The sequence below is a fragment of the Schizosaccharomyces osmophilus genome, chromosome 1 (assembly GCF_027921745.1).
Source record: "Schizosaccharomyces osmophilus chromosome 1, complete sequence".
Taxonomy (NCBI): Eukaryota; Fungi; Ascomycota; class Schizosaccharomycetes; order Schizosaccharomycetales; family Schizosaccharomycetaceae; genus Schizosaccharomyces; species Schizosaccharomyces osmophilus.
The window spans coordinates 980,001-1,000,761 of record NC_079238.1 but is presented as its reverse complement, the minus strand read 5'-3'; the positions used below and the strand labels follow the sequence as shown (position 1 = coordinate 1,000,761).

The 20,761-nt window shown below is 37.2% G+C and overlaps 10 protein-coding genes and 3 non-coding genes across 13 annotated transcripts; 9 read left to right on the top strand and 4 right to left on the bottom strand.

The window, feature by feature from the left end:
• Nucleotides 1-362: 362 nt before the first annotated feature.
• cki1 (serine/threonine protein kinase (CK1 family) Cki1) lies at nt 363-1,820 on the bottom strand (the record flags this gene model as incomplete). The annotated part of the gene is made up of 3 exons (XM_056179251.1): nt 363-370; nt 416-1,640; nt 1,695-1,820. The coding sequence occupies 3 exons, from the start codon at nt 1,818-1,820 to the stop codon at nt 363-365; spliced, it is 1,359 nt and encodes a 452-aa protein (XP_056035174.1).
• Nucleotides 1,821-2,465: 645 nt separating this feature from the next.
• Nucleotides 2,466-3,240, top strand: rex2 (RNA exonuclease; the record flags this gene model as incomplete). Its single annotated transcript, XM_056179250.1, has 4 exons — nt 2,466-2,505; nt 2,565-2,650; nt 2,779-2,844; nt 2,890-3,240. The coding sequence occupies 4 exons, from the start codon at nt 2,466-2,468 to the stop codon at nt 3,238-3,240; spliced, it is 543 nt and encodes a 180-aa protein (XP_056035168.1).
• Nucleotides 3,241-3,367: 127 nt separating this feature from the next.
• On the bottom strand, nt 3,368-4,252 carry rnh202 (ribonuclease H2 complex subunit Rnh202; the record flags this gene model as incomplete). The annotated part of the gene is made up of 1 exon (XM_056179249.1): nt 3,368-4,252. One exon carries the CDS (start codon nt 4,250-4,252, stop codon nt 3,368-3,370), a length of 885 nt encoding a protein of 294 aa, XP_056035176.1.
• Nucleotides 4,253-5,766: 1,514 nt separating this feature from the next.
• On the top strand, nt 5,767-6,069 carry SOMG_00454 (uncharacterized protein; the record flags this gene model as incomplete). The annotated part of the gene is made up of 1 exon (XM_056179248.1): nt 5,767-6,069. One exon carries the CDS (start codon nt 5,767-5,769, stop codon nt 6,067-6,069), a length of 303 nt encoding a protein of 100 aa, XP_056035175.1.
• Nucleotides 6,070-6,391: 322 nt separating this feature from the next.
• SOMG_10014 lies at nt 6,392-6,506 on the top strand. The gene has a single exon (XR_008803547.1). It is a non-coding gene; the product is annotated as a 5S ribosomal RNA (ribosomal RNA).
• Nucleotides 6,507-6,832: 326 nt separating this feature from the next.
• On the bottom strand, nt 6,833-7,718 carry SOMG_00453 (uncharacterized protein; the record flags this gene model as incomplete). Its single annotated transcript, XM_056179247.1, has 2 exons — nt 6,833-7,155; nt 7,211-7,718. 2 exons carry the CDS (start codon nt 7,716-7,718, stop codon nt 6,833-6,835), a joined length of 831 nt encoding a protein of 276 aa, XP_056036583.1.
• A 921-nt stretch (nt 7,719-8,639) lies between these two features.
• On the top strand, nt 8,640-9,824 carry wtf6 (wtf meiotic driver; the record flags this gene model as incomplete). Its single annotated transcript, XM_056179246.1, has 5 exons — nt 8,640-8,754; nt 8,952-9,215; nt 9,261-9,482; nt 9,521-9,688; nt 9,745-9,824. 5 exons carry the CDS (start codon nt 8,640-8,642, stop codon nt 9,822-9,824), a joined length of 849 nt encoding a protein of 282 aa, XP_056037278.1.
• A 664-nt stretch (nt 9,825-10,488) lies between these two features.
• On the top strand, nt 10,489-10,603 carry SOMG_10013. The gene has a single exon (XR_008803546.1). It is a non-coding gene; the product is annotated as a 5S ribosomal RNA (ribosomal RNA).
• A 1,326-nt stretch (nt 10,604-11,929) lies between these two features.
• On the top strand, nt 11,930-12,796 carry SOMG_00451 (meiotic expression up-regulated protein; the record flags this gene model as incomplete). The annotated part of the gene is made up of 1 exon (XM_056179245.1): nt 11,930-12,796. The coding sequence occupies one exon, from the start codon at nt 11,930-11,932 to the stop codon at nt 12,794-12,796; it is 867 nt and encodes a 288-aa protein (XP_056035164.1).
• Nucleotides 12,797-13,930: 1,134 nt separating this feature from the next.
• SOMG_00450 (hsp16-like protein) lies at nt 13,931-14,362 on the bottom strand (the record flags this gene model as incomplete). The annotated part of the gene is made up of 1 exon (XM_056179244.1): nt 13,931-14,362. One exon carries the CDS (start codon nt 14,360-14,362, stop codon nt 13,931-13,933), a length of 432 nt encoding a protein of 143 aa, XP_056036090.1.
• Nucleotides 14,363-15,037: 675 nt separating this feature from the next.
• SOMG_10012 lies at nt 15,038-15,163 on the top strand. The gene has a single exon (XR_008803545.1). It is a non-coding gene; the product is annotated as a 5S ribosomal RNA (ribosomal RNA).
• A 2,305-nt stretch (nt 15,164-17,468) lies between these two features.
• cdc23 (MCM-associated protein Mcm10) lies at nt 17,469-19,370 on the top strand (the record flags this gene model as incomplete). Its single annotated transcript, XM_056179243.1, has 1 exon — nt 17,469-19,370. One exon carries the CDS (start codon nt 17,469-17,471, stop codon nt 19,368-19,370), a length of 1,902 nt encoding a protein of 633 aa, XP_056034984.1.
• A 987-nt stretch (nt 19,371-20,357) lies between these two features.
• SOMG_00448 (stress responsive orphan 1) lies at nt 20,358-20,654 on the top strand (the record flags this gene model as incomplete). The annotated part of the gene is made up of 1 exon (XM_056179242.1): nt 20,358-20,654. The coding sequence occupies one exon, from the start codon at nt 20,358-20,360 to the stop codon at nt 20,652-20,654; it is 297 nt and encodes a 98-aa protein (XP_056034985.1).
• Nucleotides 20,655-20,761: the final 107 nt, after the last annotated feature.

Below are 20,761 nucleotides of genomic sequence, written 5' to 3'. Positions count from 1 at the left end.
ATAAAAGCCACATAAAAAGAAACATCAAAGAATTGTGATGAAAGAGTCCTAAACCGCTTCGTTCAAATTCAGATTCATCTCTTTTAGCAGAAGGGGTTTTTTCAAAAAAAATCGGATAGCAGAAATAACGAGTCCAAAGATTTTTCTTAATTAAAAAGAGAAATAGCGTATACAAAACGTAAAAAGAGAAAACTGTTTGGTTCGTTGAATGATCAACATAATCCGGTGGTACACGTAAAAATGAATTTCATATTTATGTACTTTGAAAAGGAAGTGAACCGACAAAGAAAGTTATAAACAATAAACGATAGGGAACGTCAAGGCGAATTGACATGATTTCTTACCTCAAGAGAAGGCTAATCTTAAGCGCCTAAGAGTTAGCAAAGCTACAAATTTATCTTTAGCTAATTCTTACCTTCAGCTGGCGCTGCACAACAAGATAACAGACTTTTCCAAAATGATCTTTTCTTGTTTCCAGGCGTTTCTTTTGAAACTACTTTAATGGGTCTTTGTGTTTGTTCAGCATCGGCGGTTGTAGGCACACCGTTCTGCATCTGTTGTCCTTGAGGAACACCCTGCGTAGGCCGTACACCAGCTTGATCTCTTGAAACAGGTACTTTATCATTTCTACCCTTTTCATTTGTTAAAAAGTTTGGGTCGGGTGTTTCTTGTGCATTAGCTGAGTTGGGTTGTGTATGGGAATTGCCATGTTCCATTGCTGACGAGTTAGATACAAGTTTACGGGTGCTCAGCCGATTTTGAGGAGCCACATTTTTAGGATCCTGCTTGGGAGCAGGAGCTTTAGTTGGGCGATGCGCATTTGGGTCGTGGCTTCGACCAGCGCGTAAGCTTTGCCAACCCTTGCCATGGTTCAATAAATTCCAGTCAAAACCGCCATCATCATTCGTACCCATTTTCAATAGCACTTTCTGAAATAGGGACTGTAAATATTCGTAATCGGGGGTAGCTTCAAAAGGCAAGTTCCGGACATTATGCATGTATTGATAAAACTCTTCCGGAAATCCAGCACACAATTCTCGCAATGGGGTGTTTTGCTTTTTGTCTCCAATGCGTTCGTACTTTTGTTTATTTGTAGCAGCTTTGAGACCTTGCCAAGGAAGACTTCCGCGAAGAAAGTACATGAAGACATGACCAAGTGCTTCCAAATCATCCCGACGAGACTGCTCTCGGCCCAAGTGGGTGTTTATGGACATATAACGAGCCGTGCCTGAAAGATTCTTCTTCTCCCTATAAGGAATGTGTTGCTTGGAAACAGGATCACGGTAAAACTTGACCATGCCAAAGTCGACGATGTGAATCATATTTGCATGCTTGGAGTTGGGCCGTCCAATCAAAAAATTATCAGGTTTGATATCTCTGTACACCAAGCTTCGTTCATGTATAGCCTGGACTCGAGAAATCATTTGCTTAGCAACCATAGCAACAGTTTTAACACTATATCTGCGACCACACAAATCGAGTAAATCTTCCAAACTAGGGCCTAGCAAATCAATAACTAGTATGTTATGGAGGCCCTCTTGTCCGTAATAGTATACGTTGGGAATTCCTAAAGACCCTGCCAAGAGCTTGTATGTACGATATTCATCTCTGAGTTGGGGAGCATCACTACGTCTTGGTTCCTAAAAGAGTTTATAGTTAGTAAACTTCTTGTTCCTTTGTTTGTTTAGACGTACAAACTTTATAGCTACCTGTTGGTTGTTCAATAAATTTGTTCCTTCAAAGATAACACCGAAAGATCCTTCTCCAATCTTTCTGCCAACTTTATAATGGATGCCTACAACATTTGCCTGTCCGGTCATCTTTCTGTGTTCTTTTCAACTATCTGTATTGGCAAATGCAGCACGTCCTTTGTTCATACAATAATGTTACACTAAAGTCGTCTTTTTCACGACAACAATAAAGTTGATTCTCTAGTGAAAAGACCCGTTACTATTTAATAAGAATAATTCTTCTTTTTAGGGTCTTTTCGACTTAAAATGGGTCAATGGAAGTGGGTACGTTTGTTGCACGGGTCGGTACTTGAGAGAAAGTGCAGTTCACGCAGCGTGTCCTTATTTAGAGACCACCGGTGATTCCAAAATTCGCGGCTTTCTTAACGAGGATTGATTTTCTTTTCTATTTAATTAATTGATAATTACATAAAAGTTTGAATCTTGTAAGTAAATCTTATATAGAGGTATTATCGGTACGGATTCGCTCATGTTTTGCCTGGAAGCAAAACGCTTCCTTGAGCCAAATGGTCTTTCTAAAGGTTTTTCTTTCACTAAATTATTCGTACCTCGACTTTGTCGAAGAATTACTCAGTTGAAGAAGTTGCGACCATTTTCTCACCAGGCTTGTGTTTCAAGTACGAGGATTACGTGCGAGTCTTATCATTAAAACCCAGTTTGCTAACGTTTCACCAAGGATTTTTCCATTACTTTCGTACCCCTTTAGTAGCAAAGATGCCTTTTGTTGAGAATCCTCTTGTTTGGATCGATTGTGGTATGCACATGTGATTCATACATGTTGCGTTTAAGGCAGAGGAACTAACAAGACCTTAGAAATGACAGGCCTTCAGGTCGGGAAAGATGTTCTAATGGAAGTGGCTGCTATTATCACTGATGGTAATTTGAAACCAATTCCAGAGGTATGATTATCCTCCAACCCTTCCTGATCTCTCCTTTTCCTTACGGATGATAGCGGCAATAGTACGAGGGGATCTGAAAGGATATTTTATATATACTTAACTGACTAGTCATCTAACTGTGGAATTAGTCCTTCGATGCGGTGATTCATCTTAGCGATCAGCAACTGGCCTCCATGAATGAATGGTGCATAACGGTAAGAAAGTATCTATGAGCGAGAATAGCTAATAATGGTTTGTAGCAACATGGCAAATCTGGTTTAACCGAAAAATGCAGATCGAGCACTCTTTCCGTTCAAGAAGTGGAAAGACAATTATTAATTTATATAAAAAAATACGTCCCAGACAAACGTGTAGCTCTCATTGCTGGAAATAGTGTTCATGCTGATGTTCGTTTTCTAAACATTGAAATGCCCAAAGTTATTGAGCACTTGCACTACCGTATTGTTGATGTCTCTACCATCAAAGAACTAGCAAAACGTTGGCGCCCCGATATTCGTCCGTATGAAAAAAAAGGAGACCACCGCGCATTGTCTGATATCATGGAAAGCATTCAAGAACTTGAATATTTCCGATCCAATTGGCTTCATTAATGAAGGCAAGGATAAAAGAACATAATAGTAGTTTAGAATAATAACTTTACAATTAGTGAACAGTACTTTTTCATATTTTTCGAAAAGTAGCCAAAAGTGGTACCGAGGTGATATTGAAAGGGGCATCTCATTTTTTTTGAAAAAAAGAAGATATCTTTGCCATTCCCTCTCCAGAAAAATTTTTAGACTTCTTACTCCCACTATTGCCCTTTGTGGATGATTTTGCGGTATTTGAGTCGTTATTAACGCCAAGCGGCCTTTTCCTAGAAACCGATAGTTCTTCTTGTTCTTTCTTTTTTCTCCGTTCTTCATTAAGTTGTCCTACGTATGTATGCAATGGTAATAATTCTTTCTCCCAAGAAATTATTTGATTAAACCAGTCTTCGGAAAAGTCTTCCAAAACAAGGGACCCAGCATGCTCTTTGCAAGCCAACTGAAACATATCTTCAGGGATAGGGCTGTCCAAGTCTAATGGTGCTAATTGACGATTCAACTCACGAATTATACTTGTTGGTAGGTTTTCTTGAGCAACTCTTAGTTTTCGAAGAAGCATTTGAATCACCGCATCTTTATCCAATTGATACGTTTTTGGTAATGAACCAACTGCTGCGTTTATTTTACATATTCTCTGCAGTGTGTATTCTAATTTCGAGCCAAGAATTTGACCAACCCGTGAATAGTGAGCCCCTTGGGCAATAAAATGATCCAATATATCATCAAATGATAAGAAACGACAAGGTTCAAATCGACGATTCCAAGTCAACTCTTGAAGCACAGGGAGTAGAAAAATCACTATATCTACTGGAGCGCATATATAAATGTGCCCGTCAGAGATAACTTGATCTCCTATAAACCAAGAACGTTGTTGAGTAGAGTCGCCTACCTTCAAGACGTGCAATAATTCGTCAGACGTGAGTATATATCTGAGAGTATGTTTGGTAACCGGGTGAAAGAGTTCTACCAACTGTTGACTAGTCGAATTGTGAGGAAGAAGAAATACTTTTCCGGCCATACTGAAAGAAAAAGAAAAAAAGAGTGAATAACTGAAATTACGTCTCGCTGTTTGCAACTATAATGAAGAATAGAAGTAGGACAATTTTGTAATAAAACGAACGACAAATATGGATATAATTTCTTTGATGAAGGATCAAAAGGTTAAAGAAATAATAGAGAAAAGAACAAACAGGGATTCCTTTAAATTGAAAATGAAAGCATTTCAGTTCTAAAGAAGATAGCTTACAAAGCTTAGATACTTGAGTTCAAGGGTCGAATCTCTATGTGTCAGTTAATTCTTTCAATAAGTAAAAAATAAAAATTTGGAATAAAAGTTATAAGAAATTTAAAATAGTATATGTGTTTTTTTCCTTTTTTTGGATGGTGTGTTTTAGGTAATGATTTGTTTTTCCCTAACCGCGATGTCACTACTTGCTTTCAAGGTTGTTTGAACGATCAGTAGGACTTATTTGGATAATTCATCTTTTATTTTTATTTTTTTCTTTAAATGAAAAATGGATTTATTTTTTTTTTTCAACCAAGTACGGTAATGAAACTGTAAGCGTTTAGTTCTCAGTGTTGGCTGGATACAAACGAAAAAGTCATTCAAAAAGAAGTTTTTCCAAAAGAAAACGAATGACTGAAATTTGAGAGTTACGAAAAGTATCTCAGGGATCTCTATAACGAATTGTGAAAGTTTGGGATTCTGAGTTCTGCTAGAACATATAGGACTTTACAAATCACGAACTTACAAGCTTATACTGTATAGAGCTTTGAATTTAAGAGCAGCTCTAGTCTTTACGGCTCATTACATTTGGCTAGTCGCTGTGAATGAAAAGAGACTCCGGATTTAATCGCTGTCAAGTGTGCAGGAAGATAGCTTTTCATGAAAGTTTTTTGAAATCACGAACAGCAGTTAGCTTCTTTTATATGTTGACAACGGCAATGAATATTGGTATTGTGCCCAATGATTGACCGTTACGAAAAGTACTTACATCTTATTTTTATGATTACCTTGAAACTGAGACCTCATCTAGCAAAGGCCAAGCTTGGTTACTAAGCATATTTTTGAAAAAAAATTCAAGCTTTTCTATAAAACGATCGTGATTTAGAATAGAGTACGTCCCATTAGGTTCTTGTGATATTTCTTACGTTAACCCGTAGCAAGAAATACTCTTTTCGTGGACTTTGTGCATTTATATCTATATCACTAAAACTCCCGTCTTGCTTTTCGAAGCATAGCTATTTTATTGAATCCTTTCCTTCCTTTTCGATTCACTTTTCATGTTGGCACGATTTATCGAATTTAATTTCTTCATTCCATTATCAGGTTTGGTGTAACTCCTCTTCTACTTTTTCTGTCTGGAAGGAAACACGGTATTTTGTTGTACCATCGAATTCAGCTATGGAAGATTGGCAATGCATTGGGCTCTCTCCATACAAGTATACGTAGATCTAATCAAGTTATTTATAGAGAAGATTTCTTGAGAAAACGTCTACAATTTTAGCTGTACGTTCAGAAAAAGGGGGCAAATGCAAATTTGCAATTATCGTGAATTACCTGGATGTCAGTTCGTTGTCACATTAGGGCTGCATTCTGTTCATTCATTACATTTACATATTTTTATCTTCTTTGGCCTTACATGTTGGCTTCAGTCGTTACTTCACAAATCTAACCAGGCTGTTAAAATATCTGATGGGTTCCGAAAGAATCCAGCCAAATTCGGGGTTTCCTCTTCCTATGTTGTCGATGCTCTGAATAAGTATACGATAGAGAGCAGCTGCTTAGCTTTTCATGTTAGAGCTGTCGGCGGTAATGTTTATACGGGGTTTTAAGTATTCCATGCTCATCGTTTCCCGTTATCGTATTGAATTCTATAAGAAAAACACATCTTTCAAGTTACTCATAAAAGAGAAGAGTTAGGATAATATTGAATAAGATGTGCAAATGAGTGGTATCTTGTGACAGAAAGGACAAACAAACCCTCCTTTTGTGTTAAATTGAAAGCTGCGGTTATTTCTACAGCAAATAAAAATTTTCAATAAATTGGTTCAGTAAAAGCTCAAGAAATTCTTGCTATATTCTGTTAACACCTATTAAGCAAGGCGTTGTACAGATAATGAGTATATATATTTTAGCTTCAACAATCAAATGTCTACGGCCACACCTAGGCGAAAACACCAGTTCCCGTCCGATCACTGCAGTTAAGCGTCTGAGGGTCTCGTTAGTACTATGGTTGGAGACAACATGGGAATCCGGGATGCTGTAGGCTTTTCACTTTTTGCTTCTTTTTTCTGTTGCTCTTTTAATTGAAGCACATGGCTTTAATCGTGATCGACATAGACGTTTGACTTATAGCTACTAGTGATTGCAGGAAGCAATGGTCATCCACGATTCAATACTTAATTAAATTGCTTATTAGTTAGAATTGAAAAGATGTTACAAGGATTAGTGATTAGAAGCGCCTGACGAATAAATATAAAATACAAAATGCAAAGATGAAACATAAACATAAACATAAACATAAGCAAAAGCATGCTGGAGAAAAATCGAAAAGACCGGACATTATAAAAAACAATGCTTTACTTTCCGTATAAATCAATTCCCACCGCTTTCAACATCCCTAGACTGACCCGGTTCCTGGCGTAACCCTGGAGATTGCTCAGTATGTTCAGAGGTATGTTCAGAGAACGGTTGTTTAAAAGTATCATCACTACGATCGTTGAACTGGTTTTCAGGCTCTGGTGGCAAGCTGTTTAATGGGATACTATTATCATCCGTCAAGTCGTTTCTATCCGATGACATCCTGAAGCCTAGAGCACTAGTAATCACAGAAAAAATTCCAGAAAAAATCCCAAAGAAAAACGAGGAAATCCCAGAAAAAACTAGAGGAATCAATATAACGATTGAATCCACCAACACTAAAAGTACCCCATTAGTAAACATATCAAATTAAAATCCCACCATTCCACTTACGTGAAAAAACAAATAAGAACATATAGAAAGTCATGACGACAAGAACAGCTGCCACAGTAGCTTGAAACCATGTCCATACAGATTCTTTCATCGGTTCCTTTATAAAGGGGACAAGGAAAAAGTAAGAAAAGAAAAAGTCCAATACGATTGAACCAATAAAGCACCAACCAAGCCGAAGAGCTTCATTCTCTTGTCTTCGTTGTGCTTCAGGAATTCTCGCAATTTCTGCCGGCCAGAAAATCAACCACAATAATGCCGTCAAGACATTTCGTAAAAGAATAAAGAATCCGCTTCCTTGTGCCATGTTGGTAGACGCTTCTTGATGTCTGTTTTCTGAGTACGGAGGTGCATGACCTTTTTCCAAGTCGTCTAGATGAGAATTAAAGATTTCATTGTACCGTGGCAGTTCACCGTCAAACGTTGCAAGAGTGCCCAAGCGAGGAACGTCAGCTGAATCAGCATCTTTTAGCTTTTTGTATTTGTATTTGTATTTGTTTTTTTCAATCATTTTCTGAAATTCCTTCAAAACCTACTCAAATAGGCAGTAAACATCCAAATTCATGTCAGAACTTTCAGAACAGTAGCACACATCTGATCCGACTAATAAGCTTAATATAAATCTACTTTGTAACAACTCCAAACTACATGAATCGAGTCCACAATGGCAATGGCTAGAGTTTTGCAGAGGTGAAGCTGTCATCCACCCTCTCTGACACACATACCGATAGCTAGTAAGCGTACGCTATTCTATATATATTTACAATGAATGAACTGTCCGAAATCGCTTTTGTTTGTTTCTATCGTGTAATCAAAATAAATTAAATAAAAGAAAGATGTACTTGTCACTACAAACATCGTTCGTGATAGTTTGAACGTTGCTTTTCCAGGCTTCCGATGGATTTACGAATGCTGAAAGTAAGGCTACGAAAATCTAGAGTGTTCAATCCTTTTCCCTGGAATTCATTAAGCCAAAATCACGGAAACTTCCAATACAAAGATATGCATTTCTAATCCTGTTTTTATAATTTAAGCAAACAGCATGGTTGTTTTGCCAAATGTTCCTTTGTTTACTTTTTGTAATAAACGACGACTCTTTTGGATTATACTATTACGAAAAATCGCAATGAAAAACCAACGTTGAATAATCGTAACGAGGACTGTGACCAGTCAGTGACATAATGTCGCTGCTTTTATGAATTGAGACATGCGAAAAGCCATTACCAAGATTTTTTCAAACTCGCATCTTTGGTTTTAAGGGAACACTCGTGTTGTAAGATTAGTTTGCTTTTTAAGCAAGGTCCAATTCCTTTTTCTGACAGATCTGTGAAGAGCGGAACCAGTTCCTACGGACTTTTCTTGGCGATTCTAGTTGATTTCATTTGGAGTGTAAATATCGGCGCTATTTTGAGCTCTACTTGCCATTGTAAATATGAAAAACAAGTACTCTCCTATTTCAGATTCTGATGACTCTTCCAAAACGCTCAATGATGAAAAGGCAGATAGTCGGTCGTCTCCTTCAGATGGTACGCCTCCTCCGTATTCAGGTAAGATTAGTTGAAATAGAACGGAAAGGTTTATTCTTTGTGTTCTTGTTTGAACGGCTCATGATGGAAGAATCATGCTTGTTTATTTGATTGTTGGGTTTGAATTCAATCACCTGGTCGATAACTGTCAGCAAGCGCGACAAACACCTCTATCCTTTCGTAAACCACGAAAAAACAGTTACTAATACATCCATTAGTCTCAAAAAAAAATGTTGATCTAGAAATGGCTGATGGATCCGCTCAAAATTCCGCCCAAGATACTGTTAATAACATCAGGTCGGACCCTTTAACGAATAAAGAGTGGTGGAAAAACTTTTTCGTAGGCATAATGACTATTATAGCTATTTTATATAATACTGTTTTTCTAGCCATAGTTTTTGGTTACAAGGTTTCTCCGTATACGAATGTTTTTTACGGGCTTGCTGGCGGTTCTATTGGATCCATTTTTATTTTCCTATTCAGTAAGTCAACAATTTCTTGTCTTCGAACAACTGACTTATTTTTAGCGATTCTTGTAACATATCCGGAATGGTACAGGCAAACTGGAAGATTAACCAAAAACGTATTGTCAGCTATGTGTATCTCAGTATTATGTGTGTGTTTTCTCGATGTCCTCGGTTTCACCGCGTATTATGCTGCAAAGAAGTTCACAGGATTTGAAAAGATAAACAACAATTTTTTCTATGCTGTTTGTTTTGTTAACTTTGTCTTGTTTCTTTATTTGACGAGTATGTCATACACCCGCGAAATGTTCTAACAGTTATAGTGAATGCAAATGCGCGTGAACGACTTAGATTAGTAGTCGTCGATATGGGAAACGGCATGAGTGGCTTAGGAAACGGCATAAATGGCTTAGGAAACGGCATAAATGGCTTAGGAAACGGAATAAATGGCTTGGGACACGGCTTGGGAAATGCTGTGGTTCATATGTTCGGTATGTACACTTGGTAAATGCTTCCTATCACAAGGCGTTATTAACCAATTCAAAAGGAACAAATCGAGGAGATGAAGCACCTCGTAACGAAGAAATCGAACTTCAACCTCTTGCTGAGCAAAGGGCTGAAGTTTGAGTTCTACCGAAGCCGCTTTCGTTCTTTACATTCGCTCCTTCTTTGGAAACATCGATGTCAATTGCAGTCCAGCAGACTTTGATTGCTTTTCTCATTTCTCTCTCATGAATCTTCTTATTCGTTTCACGGCATCGTTCATTTTCTTCATGAGTAGACACCCTTTTTAATGATTTTTAATTATTCTGAGGAAAATACCATCGTAATTAACTAGTTTTTTACTCAACACTGTGTCGTGTCTTTCATTAATTGTAAGAACGAAAGTGATTACCGCCAGAGGTAAAATTCGTTCACAGCATAGAAAGTATAAATCTTCAGATTGGAAGAATCGATTGATATAGTTTAAAACATTGAATTACCGTTTACTTTGGGAGTCAAGTCGACGGACCATGAAAAATTTCAAGTAGAACCCAATTTATATTAAGTAACATTTTCAACCCATAAACTCATACACTCAATTTGATGCTCCTGCGACCACAATGTGAATCAATAGAAAAGAGAAAACTGTGTGTTTTCAAATCTTATTCTTACAATATGAAAGCATTCTCCGTTCAACCGTGATAATTTACCAGATAAAACTGAGCCGAATTGGATCTTGTAGTTCATCAAGCCAAAAAGACTGGATCAATATTGGATTAAATTTTTTTACAGACCACAACAAACGTCTACGGCCACACCTAGGCGAAAACACCAGTTCCCGTCCGATCACTGCAGTTAAGCGTCTGAGGGTCTCGTTAGTACTATGGTTGGAGACAACATGGGAATCCGGGATGCTGTAGGCTTTTCACTTTTTGGTTTCCTTTTTTAAACAATCCGGTTTTGTTGGTCTATACAAGCAAAGACCCTTCTTTAAATCGATACTATAGTAGAGTCACTTGAATCCGACTTTTACTTTTCTTCCATGGGTTCAAAATGCTATAAATGCATACAAACATTGAAAAAAAAAAAAAAAAAAAAAAAAAATACAGCTCACTTTCTTACTATTCTCACATCGTATTAAAAATGCTCGACTAATTAGACAATTTTAGATTTGTCCTCGTTGTTTGTTTTCGCTAGGTAAACATTCCCATATTCTGTGAGATTTCTGTTGTAACAGAGTACGCGCGAATGTTGCAATAATAAAAGTTTTGGTTACAAATTTAATATTTCCATGCAAAACCGCCGCCGGTAGATTGATATAAAAGTAGTGACTTCAAAGATAATTTCCTCTTTTTTATTGGCTCTACTTGAATCTCATTCTTGTTTTATTTGAATAAAAAAAGTTTTCGCCAAGCTTTTACACAAGAGAGCATTTGTTTATTGACATCGATTCTCAGCAACAATTACGTTTCGTTTACACCAACCATCTTGCAAGGTTCTCAGTTTTGTAATTAACTTTCCATTTTAAGAAAAAGAAAGAGAAAGCATGATATCGATTAGTTTTTGACGAACACAAGTGAAGCATAGAATGGCACCAAAGCAGTATAGGCATCCTCATATGAAACAGCAATTTCCTTGTCTATAATTGTGCAACAACAAACTTTGCCTTTTCTTGGGTTTTACATTGTTCAAGTTCTACTTCAAATTCAATATTACTTTTATCTGGTTCTGCTTAGGAAGCAACATGGATTTTTTGTTATTCCCCAAAATTTTTCTGTTTACATTATGAAAAGACAGAACAAATGGACCGCTGAAACCTTTTCAACCTAAAGTTTATACCATTAGCTTTCTAAAAACTTATAAATTAAAAGACTGTAAACAAATTTGACTGATGATGACACGAGTTCTTATGTTGAATGTTTTTGTTGAGTGATTACTAGGTATACTTTGTTTTCGGTGAATTGAGATATCTTTCATTAAAGTCAACTAAACAGTAATATTTCTGTGAATTTTTCTAGATTTTGTGAAAAAGCAAGCCATTGTTAAACTTGAGTAAACTTTTTTGGCTATATTATACAATCGTACATAATTGTACTGATCGAACTACCTCGAGTATATAGCTATCGCTTCGTTAATTAGTATCTTTAAACTGCTTCCATCACCACAACCACAACCACAACCACAACCATTGCAATAACAATATAAAGTTAATTATTGAATTGATCTTTTACTTGATTTTATGAAAGAAAATGAATATGGATTCACACTTACAAGAAGATTTGTCAACCAACAACGAGAATTTATATACGAATGAATTAGGTATTCCTCCTCCAAGACAGGAAAACATTACAGAGTTAAGTCGCTATTTAATTGACTTAAGAGGTGCAGTCAATGAAAAAAGCTATCTATTTCAAAGGCATGAGTTAGAACAAGGTTTCGAACGAATTACTTTACGAACCAGGGAAATGAATTTTGAAAAGGATTATCTTTATAGTAATTTACGCGCGCTTGAACAGATAAACCTAGTTGAGAGACGTCTGAATCATTACAAAAGTTTAGAGGAGTCTAATAATAGTCAACCTCCACAATGGTTTATTAACTTTTTTAATGATCCTAATGTCGGATTTCTTGCTCTTAAAAGGGAGATGGTATCCCTGGAAACCCGTCAAATTCAACGACTGGAAGCCCTGGAAACCCGTCAAATTCAACGACTGGAAGCCCTGGAAACCCGTCAAATACAACGACTGGAAGCCCTGGAAGTCCGGCAAAATCAACGGTCGGACGTAATAGAAGAAAGCCTACGTAGTATCGATCAGAAACTGAGCAAGCAGGAGTATCGATACTATAGATTGCACAACATACAGTTGAGATCCTTGGGGAAGTCTATTGATGTCGTTCCATTTGTAAATGGCCAAGAACCAGACTTTGATCTGCCCCAGATTCATTCAATTGAGGATATCGAGAACTTGACAAAAGATCAATGTACTCGTTATCTTGACGGCTATGGAATTCAGTATGGGCCAAATGAGACGATAAAGTTAAAGGAGCGTCTTCGTAATGCCGTCGGATTAGAGTCCTTGGGAGATAACGAGTTTCTTTTATCTGGGTTTCGTTGACTTTGAAGGCGCTTTTCAAGCATATTGAGTCATCTTTTGAAATGACTGTTTATTAGCATAATGTTTACTTTATGGTTTCTTAATTTTTCCTTTCTTTTTCTGGCATGAAAAGCTTTTTTATTTTATCGCCTACATGAACAATGAACGTATAAGATCGATCAACTACTCTTGGATAATTTGAACCTGCGAGTTTTTTCTTTCTTATATCTAAATTGAGTTATTCTTTATATTGCTAAAAACGTTCCCATTTATCGTCTTCCGAAGTGAAGATTCTGCTGTTTGAACTAATACATTCGTTTTATAATGTCCTCGTCAGTAATATGCCGGACGATGCTTCGAATAGATTTTTCCTAATATTTTATAAGAAATTTAATTCGTATTATTAATTGATTACCATTTTATTTGCAGAATATTGAAAAGATGTAGTAAAGATATTAGCTTTCTGAAAGACAAAATAAACGGCGTATAGTGTTTTACTCTACAAGAAACGGCGTTAATAAGGCGGTGCAAGAAACAATTCAAGCCATTTAAAAACAATAGCGTACTATTGAAATAGAAACCATTTTGTCCTTGAATAATTTCAAGGAATAGGTCTACTATGATTTCTAAATTTAACTCAAAAGTTTCATTCTCATATCCATGTTTAAAGATATCATATACGTTGGTTAGTCTGAGAAAAAAAGCTAGATATTCTATGATTCCGTAGCTAAAGTCTTCAAATTCGAAGATTCGACTGGTGTGATTCAATAAAGCAGTTTTGACTTTTTTATTTTATTAAACGACATCTTCCAATACATTAGCATATATACACGTAGTCCTCGAAAATAACATGGTCAGTAAAACAGTTAAACAGCTTTGCAGTTTTCAGTTATCAATTTCCATTCGATATATGTTCATAGACCGAGAATTAAACTACGTTGGAAAAGCATGCAACGACTAAAATACTTAGATTGGAGACTTGTAAACTTACATTGTTTTTATCGCCGTGCTACTTAATATAAACAATATTGAACTGAGTACCTTTGTAATTTTGATAAATTTTCATTTAAACATTATTTTATTAAAAAAGGCCATTAAAAATTCTCATTATATTCATATCATCATAAACTCATTTACCGCTAGAAGCCCTTTAGCTTAATTAATGGCGATTTGCTTCTTGGAGCGAGATTCCTCAATCTTGGGCAAGACAACGCTTAAAATACCGTGGTTGAATTGAGCTTCAATACGATCGGCATCTACCTTGTTTGGAATGGCGATTGTTCGAGAAAAGGAACCAAAGCGACGTTCCGACCATCTTTGGTTTCCCTTGTCGCCTTCGCTCTTGCGCTCGTTCACAGATTCACCAGAAATCGTCAATTTTCCTTCATCATAATGAACTTGTACGTCTTGCTTTTTGACACCAGGAAGTTCTACATCCACTTCGACGGTATCTTTTCCTTCGTGAACATCAATTGCCGGTGACAAATCGCCAACACGATTTTGGCGTTGGACACGAGGAGAATAACTCAAAAAGTCAGAAAAGACGTCTTGGAAAGGATGCAACTCGAAGAAAGGTTGAAGAGACATTGTAAATAGCGCTTGTTTTCACACTTGAAAATAAACTATAAAATTAACTCTTGTTCTTCTTTTGTCAATGTTGTCGAATCGACCCTACTTCACTCCTATTTATACCTGAACACAACGATGGGTCAAACATTTCTTAAGAGCCCTAGTACTTTCTAGATGCTGCTGGCATGGCCAGCTTGCCACCACTTGGGGATTCCTCGAAGTTCCGTGTAGTTTATTCATCTCTCACGTCATGTTTTAGTTCTTTCTTTTCAATCTGAATAAGAAAATGCCATTTTCTGCTTTTTTATTCCTTGAATTCTTTTGTTTACTACAGCTTCACTCGTCATTCTCGATATCTCTAGAAAAATCATTTATTCCTCTTTTGTATGATAAAGAGTAACGAGTGTTCTCGCATATTCCAACTTTATTAGTCCAGCTTTCCTAGGTGGTGGTGGCCTAGCACAACGTGAATCAATAGAGAAGGGAAAAACAGTTTGTTTTCATCCCAAGTGTTGCACTTTATCAATTTTGTAATTGAACAAAGCATTTTTCATTCAGCCCTGAAAAATAACCAAAGGTAGAGCTGAGTAGAATTGGATTTTAAAGGACATCAGGCCAACACACAACGCTAAAGACCATCAACTACAACAAGACGAATTGCTCTTATTGCTTTTACAAAGCGAATCAATGTCTACGGCCACACCTAGGTGAAAACACCAGTTCCCGTCCGATCACTGCAGTTAAGTGAAAACGTCTGAGGGCCTCGCCTCGTTAGTACTACGATTGGAGACAACATGGGAATCCAGGGTGCTGTAGGCTTTTCATTTTTTTTCTCTTTATTTATTTTTTGATATGTTGAACGTAAATTCATGCTTGGAAATGCTTTTCTCATTTCCCTTTTTGTGAGACGTTCCTCGACAAGTAACAGGAAGCAAAAAAAAGGGACCTAATGTGAATGTAATGAAATTACAATTTTTTGGTAAACATTTCAGCAACAATATTTATAATAACTAATAGATTAGCTGCAGTAAGTCTTTCGTTTTCGATTTCCGCGGTCATACCAACTCAATGCCTTAAAAATGAGAAATTAAAACGCATGCCTTTCGATTGCAGTCATCAATTCATATTAATACAAAGTTGTTTCTTAGTTTCAAGCTATTTCCGACTGGATTTGAAATAGATAAAAAAAGGAATATAAATGATGGTTTATTAAAGCAATCCATATCGATTGCGATCAGCATTAGCGAAAGAGTCCAAACAAACTAGAGAACAGAAGACAAATGAGCGGAACCAAGTTTGACTAGTATTATTGCTTGCGTCTCTATTCCTTCGTTCGTAGTAGGCGGTGCAAGATCCAATGCATTGTCGTTTTGCTGATAGCTCGGAAGTATGCCATTAATACGTGTTTTCAGGTGAGCTCACAGCTATTAAACTAAGAAGGATAAAGGATAAAAAGGAAGCAATACCATACATCAAAAATAATTTTAAATTCCAATCGCAATAAGTAAACCAACTCTATAAACTAATAATTCTACCCCTTTTCCAGTACCGCTGAATAACTTTCCAAGACCACTCGAAAGAAAACTGAATAAATACTGCAAGGAAATTATACGGAAAAACATCGTTTCTCTTTGCTGCTTAAAAGAACCTGAATTGGGCTGCTTGTTTTATGCCTCTGGCGTGCATAAAGAAAGTCCCTTCTCGAGATCAGCATAGGAAACGTTGGAACTGCTGTACGTAAAGCCCAACTTGTCTCTTTTTTACATTCCAACAGGACTTGTATAGTTTCAAGAGCGAAAGAATTGAACGATTCTAGTTTTCTTCTATACGCAAACCTCCCAAATGACGATGAAATGCGAATATCAATTGAAATAGGATTCGACTACAAGTCAATCCATTTTACAACTCCTCCAAAAGCAAGATAAATCCCATCCGACTGCTAGAAATGAAGAAAGAAGAAGTTTGTTTCTGCAATATATTTCGCATCGCTTACGCAGTGTTGAGTCACAATGATAAGTAACACCTTAGTATATTTGCGTTTGTTTACATTTTTATAAACAAAGCAGATTCTCTTCTTATGAGACTTCTCCTATGAGAAAATAGGAGCTTTTTTTAGCATTTCACATAAAAAAATTCAATTTACTAAAAAACCTGGATTCCTGAGCGAAAATTCGTTGTTCCCTCATGACTGGCTTTATTGAAATGCCTTAATTAAAACTGCCAAACAAATAATTGAAATTACAATTCTCTTCAGAGGTAAGAGAGTTGATTGAATTATTGATAGAGAAAAATATTTTTTTTTCTTGCTTTGTGGCCTACTTTGCTAATGAAAAATGTGAAAGCCACGGTTTGATTGCAATGAAAAAAAATTAGCACTTTTCATTTGTTTGTAATGATCTTTTTGGAAAACCTTGGTAGTCACAGTAATGAACAGCTTTACTCATTAGGAAACAAGATTTCAATGTAATCGCGAACGCTCAACGACTAGCAATCATTTCTAGTGGTTTCTTTCATACATCATCATCCTTTGATACATAAGTTTGCAAATGCAACATCATTTCTGACATCCTTTTTAGAAAACAATATTGCTAGCCTCTTCATGAAAAGAGAACGGAAGAATATCCAGCATTGTTAAAAGCTACGACAATCTCAACCGTTTGTTTACATTTTAACGAAATTGGCTTACCATTTGTTGTTAGCAATATCAACAAGCATCCACTTCATCTCGTTATCCTTTCTACAAGGTCTGGCTATACCCTTTGTTTACATCGAATATACACTAAAAAAAGCGAAAAGTTTAGCATTTTATGCTGTTTAAAATTTACACTTAACCAGGAAACGTGTTTCTGAGAATAATAGGTCTGTATTCCTTCTCTTGAGCGTGTTTGTCGGTGATCATAAACGAAGCGTAAATAGGTGGATTTACAAGGTGAAATTGAACCAAAGTATCTTTTACCGTGAATCTGCTTGTTGGAAAGGAAAACTAAATATAGAGAAGGATGCTTATGTTTTGATGCAAGTTTTGAAGATTTCATTCGGTTTATAAAAAGACAAGCTATTATTGAATACGACTTTCTATTATTTATAAACTTCTTTACCAAGTGTTCATTTAATTTTCTTGGATATGTCGGAATCAAATCAAAAACCAGAGCACTCTAGGTTGGACGATATGAACGGTAGTTCAGGAAAGGAAGAGTTGACAGAGGAGGAAAAACAATTGCAAGTTCAATTATTAGAGGTCCAGAAAAGAATGGAAGAGCTAAGACAAAAAAAGCGAAAAGTAGCTACTGATGAGGAAGGAAAACAAGTAGCGGTTCAAGTGCCTCGTTCCCCTGAGCCTGTTCGGGTTCTTACAGTGAGCTCACCGTCCAAAATGAAGAGCCCGAAACGACTTTTGTTGGGAATTGATAAAGGAAAGACAGGGAAAGATATTTCCTTGGGAAGAAAGCAAGGTGAAACAGCTGTCAAACCTTTTCATGCGCGGCTAGCAGAAGCTCGAGATGGTGACAAGAAAAAGGACGAGAGAAAGAAACAAGCAGCAAAAAATAGAAAAACTTCGTTCCAGCGGAAGGCAAATATTTTGGAAACAAAGAGTTCCAAAGAACCAAAGTATCCGATGCCTTGCAACGAAATTGAGCCATATTCTCGCCAAGTCATTATGGTACGCTACATGAGTGATGGAGACGTTAAGGAGAACTTGCAAGGATGTTATGTATATCTTATTCGTCAACTGTTAAAACTCATAGTACCTCCTAAATTTGAACAACCGGATGTTGATAGCTTTGTAGTAATGGGGATTGTGGCTTACAATACAGGCACACGAGAAACTGTTCACAAAAGTAAATACTGCATGCTTACGCTTACGGATTTGAAGTGGCAGATGGAGGTCTTTCTGTTTGGCAAAGCGTTTGAGCGGTACTGGAAAGTACAGCCGGGGACGGTTGTTGCCTTGCTGTGTCCAGATATACTTAAGCCGAAAAACCCAGACACTGGAAAGTTTTCGTTAAAACTGGATTCGGATTACGACGTGCTATTGGAAATTGGGAAATCAAAGCATTTGGGCTATTGTCAAAGCCGCAAGAAAAATGGAGAGCTTTGCAAGCATTGGTTAGACAATCGATCGTCAGAAGTGTGTGAATTTCATGTGGACATGACGGTGCAAAGGACGATGTCGCGACGAACAGAATTTGGTTCGACCACGACGGTCATGCATGAGCCACGAGCACGACGTGAAAAGCGTCTTCGTGGTCAAGGATTCCAAGGATATTATGCGGGAGAAAAATATTCTGCGGTACCCAACTTGGCAATAGGTCTTTACGATGCGGAAGACGCAGTTCAACAGGAAAGGGATCGAAAAGAGCGATACAAAAAACAACAAGCAAAAGCAGAGCTGGAACGAGAGGTTTTACAACGATTGACTATGAAACGATCCTCCTTGCCGGATGCATCCTCCTCGTCTACCTCGCATTCCTCTAGGAGTAACGATACGGCCTATACGCCTGCTCTCACTTTGGGACATCAGTATTTGAAACTACAAGCAAGGAATTCAGCAACGAATTCTTTCGAACCCTCGCAATTATCTGCTATCCATGGATCGTCCACGCCTGCGGGTCGGCACCGCCTCCTCGTGAAGGGAGGCCAAGACGATACGGGAAAGAGCAAGCAGAAAGACTGGAGAGACCTTTCGGTCAAGTCGAATCCCAAGATGCAGCTTCCGTCGTTTGAAACGTCGAAATCGGAACGAGAGGGATTGAAGACATGGAATTTGCCGAGAGAGAAAAGAGATCCGAAACAATCGGAGCAAGGAAATCCAATTCCAAATCCAACTAGTTCATCGCATGCAATGGCACAAAGAATTTTTTCCCCTCGAAGTTTACGAAGAATTGGGTTTGATCCTACCTTGCCAAACAACGTCGATTCCAAGACCCAAGGCTCTTCTACACGCACCTTGGATTTGAAAAACACCCAATTTCGGTACGAATTTACCGAAAGTGATGAAGACGATGATTTGGAGATTGTCACTTAACGGGTGTGAATCAGTTGCAGCTTGTTCCAGCCATTTCCCATTCCGATCGATTCCCAGTGTCACGAAGACAGCATTGTTTTCATAATAGGGTTCGTTGTTTTGATGTTTATTTTCTTTTTCTTTTTTATTTCATTGGCATATATTGACATACATTGACATTATTACATTGTTTGTTTACTTCATATGGCTGGGTCTAAATTTCTTTCGCTAGACCAAATCACCGGAGTTTAATTTGAAAAAAGTTTCTAAAACAAAAGTTCAAAGTCCGAATTTCTCTCATGAGTGGTAAAGAAGTATTTTTTCCAAATCGCTTTCTTTCACTTAAATATCAGTGTTACGTTTACGTAAAATTTTCGCCTTCCGACGCTTCGCTTAATGAGCAAAGTGCTTTACGTTAGTCGGCGCATTTTTTTGGAAAAAAAATAGAGAAGAGAAGGCGGCTAATTTTTATCGGTCATCAGACTTGTCAGCATTGGCGTCACTGTTGTGTTGATTTGAACATGCGATATTGATGGAATATTCACATATATATATGGCTCTCGGCAGCTATGTTGAAAAGGTATACGAATTGAACATTAAATTATCTTTTAAGCACTTTTCAGGACTTGCGCAAGTTCCTTTTCTTGTTCTAAGGAAAGAAAGAAAGAACTTCAAAGGATTTTAAGGATTTTGAGTTGAACACACCTTCCTTGGATTATCTGTTTTCTGTGTTGATTAACAAACAATCATAAAGATTATCACTGATTTCTCGAAAACCGAATCTCATCGTCCAGGATATCGAGTGATTTTTCACCCTATTTTGTTATTATTCTTAAGTCTCGGTTTTAAATTTTATTTTATATTTTGCTATATATAAGAGGGAAAAAGTTTGCAAAACCTTCAAACCAGCCAGGTTCGTTGATTGGAATTTTTTAATACTTTTTATTTTTATTTTTATTTTTATTTTCTATCGACTCTTGAATTCTATTAAGGACCATTTGTTATCTAATGAACTATAACAACGTTGCAAGAATTCTTACTCGAAACGTTGGTGCTTCTATGCGCCGTTACTCTGTGAAACCTGCCATAGGATTCCAACGCCAATGTCTTTTCTCAACTCAAACTGCTCAACGTATGGATCCTTCCGTAGCAACTGAGAAACGATACGAGTCCGAATCGGCCATTTCCAATTTGGAACAACCCACTGAATATGCCATGTACGTTCAAGACGCTCGTGATGATCTCAACAGCCCCAATTGGGGTTCCGAGCAAATCAAAAATGACTCTGCAGAATGGCAAGCATAAAATGATTTCTCTTCAAAATTGAGATGTCTGTTGATTTCCCACCCCTCCCTTTTCTGTTAGCAAAGGGAACTCAGAAACCAAGGCTCAACTAGAACGTTGTACAATCC